The following is an 8,019-nucleotide window of genomic DNA, read 5'->3' as shown; positions in this document are numbered from 1 at the left end:
CTCCCTCAAGGATGAGTCTTTTTCTCCAAATTTCTGGCGGGCCTCTTTTCTAACCAGCAAGCAAAAAAATTATGTCATTAAAAATAAATTATACTATCTTCGGTCCTAATTGTAAAATCTTGGTTGTAAACTACAAATAACATTTTATAATTAAAATGGGAGATGATATATATGAAGTCTTTAGTTATAAATATCAGTTTGTTTTGTGTTCTTGGATGCAAGTAGGCTCACACATTTAAAGAATGGATCTTGATTTTAAAAAATAATACTACCTCCGATCCTTAATATAAGACCTTGTTTAATTTTTATTTTGATCCTAAATATAAGACTCCAATCCACTTTGTTTCTCATATTTATATATATTTTTCCAATATAATCCATCTAGCAATGATAGTTCTAATCAATACACTTGATTAGCAAAGATATTTTATGAAAGATAATACATATTTATTACAAATAACTAACTTAACTTCTTTTCTTAATCTCCTCAAATTAGTCAATTGGCTCTTATAATTAGGACAGGAGGTAGTATATGTACAACTCCTCTTAATTTTAAACTATTTACTACTACCTCATGTCCTAATTATAAGAACCAGTTGACTAATTTGAGGAGATTAAGGAAGTAAGTTGAGTTAGTTATTTGTCTTAAATAGGTGTTGTCTTTCCTAAAATATTCTTACTAATCAAGTGTATTGACTAGAATTATCATTGTTAGAAGGGCTATTTTAGAAAATAAATGTATAAATATGAGAGACAAACTAGATTAGGGTCTTATATTTAGGACCAAAATAAAAATCAAACATGATCTTATATTAAGGATCGGAGGTAGTATTTAGTATCTTCTGTGTAAGTGAAATTACGTTTGTGCGAATAACACTTGCAGTTCATTTATCCACAATTCCAACAAGGAAACGTAATGCTATTGATTCACTTCTTACACATATAACCCCCACCCCCAAAAAAATATCAAGTGGCACGTAGATATCATCGTAAAGTTTTAATTTTGTTTTTTTTTAAACATGCATAGATATCCTTTTATAGATCGAAGACAACCATGTTAAAAAAAATCACCTGTAATAATACAAGATAGCCAGTAAAATAAATCAAAATATTAGCGTAGCACCCGTCTATGCTAGAATTTCCCAGCACCCATCTCGTCTTCTCTATTAGAGTACCTCTTATTTCAAGCTCGATCAGATTCCCTTCGAACTGATGATCAGAATCTAATCTAGTTTAAATATGGCGTATAATCCGTTTGAAGCGCCAATAATGATTAATTTAGTGTTTTTTTTAAAAAAAAATGTTACAAATTGCCCAGCCATGAGCCCACCTATCATTCAGCCCACTTCTTTAGGTATTTAAATAAGGCCCAAGGGGGGAAACGAAGCCCAAAAACCAAACATGTGCAGGCCACCACCTCGGGTCTTGAAGTAAAACCCTTTTTCCTCTTTGCCAACCTTCTAATAGACTCCTGAGTCCTGACCCTTGTTGGGCATACTCCAGTCCAGCTTATAGCTGCTGTTCTCTACAGTAGCTCTTCGAGTGGGCTCATATGCGTGATTTTTTCACATCTAATGTTCTATCCACTGCCTCTCTGGAGGAGCTTGAAAGGGTCAGAAACCCTCGATTCTAGTTTAATATAAGAATTAATTAATTAGTTTAAATAGATTAAAAAAATTAGTTAAGTTAACTATTTATAATAAATATGTGTTATCTTTTTAAAAATATTCTTAATGATCAAGTTTATTGGTCTATAATTATTATTATTACAAAAACTATCTTAAGAAAAAAAAATAGATAAATATGAGAGACAAAACGGATTGAGATCTTATATTTAAGATTAAAATAAAAGTCAAATAAACTCTTATATCAATAAACGAAGATAGTACATATAGTTAAACAATAATTGGATTGAGAAGAAAAAAATTCTATATATTGTCTTACTTAAATTGAGGAATCCTGTGTAAGAAAAAAGCAACTCTCATTTGATTAATAATATTTAAATATTACTAGTAATTAGCAAATGATGTTATGTACGTACCAGATAACCATACCAAAAAGAAAGATTTTGTATTAACATAACAAATGCATAAGATTTAATTTAATCAGAGACAAACTTAAAATTAAGAAATAATAATTATATTTAAATAAAATCATACAAATTTTAAAAACGGTACCATTTTATCGCCGCCGGCTAACGCGCCAGCAGAACGAGTGATAAGCGCGGGTATTCCACAAGCGCCAAGCAGACGCAAGCGGCGTCTATGGTGGTTTTATCCATCTCTATCCTGCTTCTGTGTACTGTATTGGAACATGTACACCATTGACTGCCAGGGACCCCAGCAATTGTTCTTCGGCCTCAACACACTTAACTGACGCGTAACATGTTTTCCTGTACAGCCATCTCCATCGCCGCCACCTCAATCAATTTCCCGATTAACATTAAAATTAACAAATTCCACCATAGACTCAGGCAGCCCTTGGCTGCTTCCTCTTCTTCTATTCACTATGACAGTCTCCGAGTGCTGGAATGGGATAAGCTGTGCGATTTGGCTGCTTCCTTTGCTACCCCCTCTCTGGGCCGCGAAGTGTCAAAGTTCGTCTCGGCCTCCTTACGTGATTGTTTTTATTTGCTTCTTGCTTATCTTCCTTGTTGATTTTATGGTTATTGGCTGAGCAGGCGCTGCTATGGTCTCTGACTCAGACTTACGACGAGAGTCTGAGACTTCTGAATGAAATCAATGCGGCCGTCGAAATGCATGTCGACTGGACTTCGGCCATATTGACGCTGCTCTGGTTAGTGCGGAAATTCAATTCTTACGTACTTGTATTACTGTTACGGAAAGAGTCGCATACTAAAACTTGGGGCGGGGAGACAAAATGCGAGTTTTAAGTGGCATTTCCAGTCCCGGGCTTCAGAGTCTGTCTGAGCGCTTATCAAACTTCAATTAGCATCTTTTGAAAAAATGTGGAGTAAAATCGATAAATGATAGGGGAAAATGAGATATAAATAAGCTTGAAAATATGAAATGCTAATTTAGGAAGCTAAGAAAATATAATGACAGAGAGGGAAGTCCTTCCCAAATTAGAATTTTGAAATTCAGTAAAATGAAAAAAAAAAAGCCCTTTATCTTATTTTTTTTTAAAAAAAAACCTCAGCTCCTCATCAGCAGCCGGCAGCCACCACCGGTGATTGGCCGGCAGCCACCATCGGGCACTGTGCCAGCCACTGGTGTGGTGACTGCTAGTGAAGTTTTTTTGTCACAGTATTTTTTTTTTTTTGCGTGGGAGAATATTGGTTCAAAGTGGCAGGGGTGGGATTTGATCCCACAACCCTTTAGCTATTGGGACTAACAAAAAAAAAAGATGACCACTAGGTCATCAAAAATTTCTTAACCTTATAACGCAAACAAAAATATAAGTTGATTCTTTTACTGTGACTCCAGCTCATGAAAACAATTTATCTGAGAATGACAAGTCTAAATTTGATATTAACAAAGCAATTTTTTCTCATACATAACAAGAAATAGCATGTACATTAATTAAAAATGACTATAATTTATTTGAAAATGACATGTTTTTACTGGAAAATAAACAAGTCTTGAGGTTAACATATGTTTTTTTCTGATATATAACAAGAAATAACATATACATTAATTAAAATAACCATAATTTATTTAAAAATGACACGTCTTTATTGAAAAATGACAAAATTATATATGTTTCTTCTATATTTGAAATTCAATCGTTGCCAATAATCTTGCTCTATCTGTAATTGGCAGAGACATGGTATTCATTTCAATTCACAGAAAAATCTATCCCACTTGCCTTGAGATGCGTCAATGGATAGTGGTACGTTCCTGTAATCAGGAACAAGAAAGAAGGAGAAGGAGGGAAATCGAGAAGAACAGAAGAGAACAGAGAGATAGAAGGGAATGAGAAAACAGAGAGCAGAGAGTTGGGGATAATCCTGGCTTCATTAACAATTCACAATACAATTGGTTTAGACCAGAGAGTATCCTATTATAGAAGGAAAACGGAAAAAGAAAAATATAACTAACTTAACTGACGCTGACATACTCCTCCAATGGAAACTAAAGGCCCTAGTCTAATGACTCATCTACCCTCACTTAAGTTACACGGATTATGGGTACACAACAGATAGCTACTTTTGAGCGTGTACATTTTAATGTGGATAGTGGGCAAAGTGTTACATTAGTCTAATTTCTGCATCAAATTTATTTCATTTGTGTGCTTCCTTACTTTTCCTTTCTGAATGGTTGGCGCAATGAAAATGTTCAATTGAGGTTAAAGAATAGCAAATACTTTCGGCTGGATTTACTTTATTTTGCTTGTAAACTTTTGCCCCACTGAATGAAGAGCAGATCAGTGCTTGTCTTGTAAGAAACTTGTAGACGAAATTGGACTACATTGTTGACAAAATATCAGAATGGTCGGATTATTTTAGTACATGGAATCAAAAGGAGAGGAGGCAATATTCCTTTTCTTTTCTTTTGTTTTTTTTTGGGGAGGGGGTTGTTAAGAGAGCATTGCGCACACACGCACACACACATATATATATGCTATACGGATTGTTCAGTTTTTCTGCCAGAATTTTATATATATGCTATACGTGTATTGAAGTTTAAGATGCAATTTTATTTTCTTAAATTTAAACTATATAGAAAATCTCATGTATGATCTTCATTATATTTTGCAGAATATTAAATCACATTCAACACAGCAGTTACTGGTGCTACTAGATGAGGCATGTAATGTGCTTGAAAAACAGTTCGATAAATATGTCATATATGCACATGATTGATGGTCCTTTTATCACATTTATTTAGGTTGGTGCTGGAAAAAACCCTCTTGAGGGAGCTGCACTGGGCATGGCATTATTGCAGTCTTTTGCCATAGATGGTTCTTTGTTGACAATGGCTACAACTCACCATGGGGAACTGAAAACCCTGAAATACAGGCATTCCATAAAAAGGATGTAGATAAAACTTAAAAGGACATGCTCTATGTAGACAATGGAAGGATTGGTGAAGATTATGTCATATGTCAGTTTTCTGCCAGCTACATTTTAAAGATTACTTGTGAGCAAACACGAATGCAATTGTAGCAAAATTTATATATGCATTGGTCTTTGAATTTACAGTTTTTTTTTTTTTTTTTTTTGTGGTGAAGAATTTGCAGCATTAGATTTATTATGAAGTTATACTTTCGTTCTTTCTGATTTCTGATACTTGAGTACATCTTGTCTCAAATCTTGATTTCATGAGCAGCAATGAGGTCTTTGAGAATGCATGCATGGAATTTGATGAAGTGAACCTGAAGCCAACGTACAAGATTCTCTGGGGAGTACCTGGTCAGAACCTTCTTATATATGAATAATATCATGAAAATTACGAGTTTATTGATGGATGCATTCTTTCTGGATTGTCTATGTCCGTCCTTTCTCATTTTTCTATTTTACTTCATCTACCCTCTTTACATTGTTTGTGGGTGTGGTTTTGACCCGCAGAAAAAGGCCCTACAAAGGGAATTGGCTGAGAAAGGACTTTGTTAATACAGCGTCTGGGCCTTATGAAAGTTATCTGTAGGTGTAGTGACATAAAGAAAGCAAATAAAGTTTCTGACCTGAAGGGAAAAAAGGGACCAAAAAGGTTCCCTTTAGTTCTTACACAAAGGAAAAGATATTATTTTCTTATGATTGAGAAGAGTGAGATTCCTTGGTGTAATCTCTAAGTACTGAATAGAACTGCCCTTGTTTCTTACCATGCAAATGTTTATGGATTTGTTGTAAATGATAGCTGACATCATATCTGCTGGAATTACACTAATTAAAAATAGATTCTCTTTGCAGGGCGCTCAAATGCAATTAATATAGCTGAGAGATTGGGACTTCCGTCTATTGTTGTAGATGCTGCACGTAAATTGTATGGTACTGCTAGTGCAGAGATAGATGAGGTACATGTTTAATGCTGCATAACAAGTTGTTTTATTGTATGTATGTTGTAGTTTAATGAAAGGAATATGGCTTTCAATGTCCGGTCCAGTGTGTTTTATTTTGAACTTGCATGCTTTCAGTCTGCATGCTGTTGTTTTAATTATGGGGCCATGTCAAAAACCAAAGTCAATTAGATAAGATTAGAAAATAGATAAATATTTAGTAACGCTTGTTGATGGTGACGCAATTAGGAGTTACGTAAGTCGGTCATTAGCTGCGGTTATTTGCTATCAACAATTACAACTTAATCAATGCAATGGATTTCCAGGCTTCCGCACCTATTTGATCTATTTCTTTTCTGTGCAGGTAATAACTGATATGGAGAAGTATAAACAAGATTATCAAGAGCTATTAGATGAAGCACATAATTATCTGATGTAAGCCTCTGTTTGCTCTTGAAATGGTTACTTCTAAATTGCATGTTTTAGCCTAAAGACATTCATTCATTGTGTAATTCAAAGGGAGGTAAGCTAGCAAGCAACTGTCAGTTCTTAGCTGTTTGGTCAAAGGGGAGGAGGAGGACTTTGTCATGTTACCTGTTCATTATTTGTAGGGTGATGTTCTACAATGGCATATTACCCCCGTGAACCGATAGCTAATGCACGCAGACAACAATTAGCATAAATCACCATATTTTTGGAGCAGCTAGCAAGCTACTGTTAGTTCTTAGCTTACATAACCTCTTTATGATTGTAATTGAAGGCAATCTAGAGATCTTCATGATAGTTTGTTGGACTCCAATAGGAAGATCACGGAGCACAGTGCTAATGTACGAGTTAGAAAGATACAAAATATATCTGAGGCTGCAGCTATGGCACGGTCCATCCTTCACAAGAGAGTGCGGCAGCTGCGTACATCTCCAAGACAAGTTTTGCAGCCCAATAAAGCCGATAAGGTCCCTCAGTCATCAGTTGCCAATTACCAACATAAATCAACAGATAACAGAATCTACTACTGCGGTTGCAGATGGGAATGCAGAACATTGGAACATTGGCAGGTATGCAGTAAGAAATAAGACAGATAAGAGGAATCGGAACTCTGGTACTTTATTCTTTGGCCAAATTTAATTCCTTGCAGTTGGGAAATTCTCATTTATGTTGTATTAATAATATCCCATGTTTGCATAAGAAAGAAAGATTTTCGATCACTAGTCACCATTGCCATTCACCTCTTAATGATGCAGAGAAGTCTAGGCTTCCCAAGTTGGCTTTGCTATTAGTTGGAAAATCATTTCTCTCGCTAAAATGAAAATGATGAGGGGCTGGGAATTTAACGTATGTTCAATTATTTGCTTATTCCACGCAGGCGGTATATTTGTGTGCCCCTAATTTTATGCAGTTTGTCCTCCTTTCTATGAAACTTCTGCAGGATACTTCTGACTTGTTCTATTCTATCTAAAGTCAAGGCTTATATGAAAACTGCTCCCTTCTGTTTTTTATGATGTCAAAGGGGAATCTTCAGAAAGTTTGCCAAGACGAATCAAGAAGCATGGTTTTGGTGCGGTATATACATGGTGCGGGCTGAATCAATGCCAACAACTCAAAAGAAATTTTCTAATTGGCCTTCGGAAATCTTTCTGTCATGATTGGAGCAGATGAATATTAAACTGTTTTGCTGCTTTTGATTCTTGCTAGAGCGCACTGGCAAGAATTCGCAATTGGAGTCACTGAGAAGACGGAAGTGCTTTGTAGTTTTGCCCCTAAAAGATTATTGAAGGTCAATCCAGAATGCTATAATTATGATCGCTTTATTTGTCTTCTCTGTTTAATTAGTGGGACTGGTGGTACAATCCTCCAACGTTCTCCCAGTCAATAAACGGAGGAGCTTTGCAAGAACATCGTTTTACAGAGGCTCGATTTATAATTGAGCTAATACTCTTCTTCTCCTTTTTTCAAGACTCATTTAACTAATTTGATCACATTAAAAAAGTTAGGTAAGTTCGTTAATTATAATAAATGTGACACATTTTTCTTAAGATACCATAATCATCTTTCTTAATACTT

At 35.3% G+C, this 8,019-nt stretch overlaps 1 protein-coding gene across 1 annotated transcript; it reads left to right on the top strand.

Moving 5' to 3' along the window:
- The first annotated feature begins 5,207 nt into the window (after positions 1 to 5,207).
- On the top strand, positions 5,208 to 7,686 carry LOC114740254 (endonuclease MutS2-like). Its single transcript, XM_028928374.1, has 5 exons — positions 5,208 to 5,374; positions 5,873 to 5,976; positions 6,323 to 6,393; positions 6,719 to 7,013; positions 7,651 to 7,686. The coding sequence occupies exons 1-5, from the start codon at positions 5,284 to 5,286 to the stop codon at positions 7,684 to 7,686; spliced, it is 597 nt and encodes a 198-aa protein (XP_028784207.1). The 5' UTR covers positions 5,208 to 5,283.
- The last annotated feature ends 333 nt before the right edge of the window (positions 7,687 to 8,019 follow it).

Source organism: Neltuma alba, unplaced genomic scaffold, assembly GCF_004799145.2.
Source record: "Neltuma alba isolate B1F8T4 unplaced genomic scaffold, ASM479914v2 tig00003082_pilon, whole genome shotgun sequence".
Taxonomy (NCBI): Eukaryota; Viridiplantae; Streptophyta; class Magnoliopsida; order Fabales; family Fabaceae; genus Neltuma; species Neltuma alba.
This window is presented reverse-complemented; position numbering and strand designations above follow the sequence as displayed.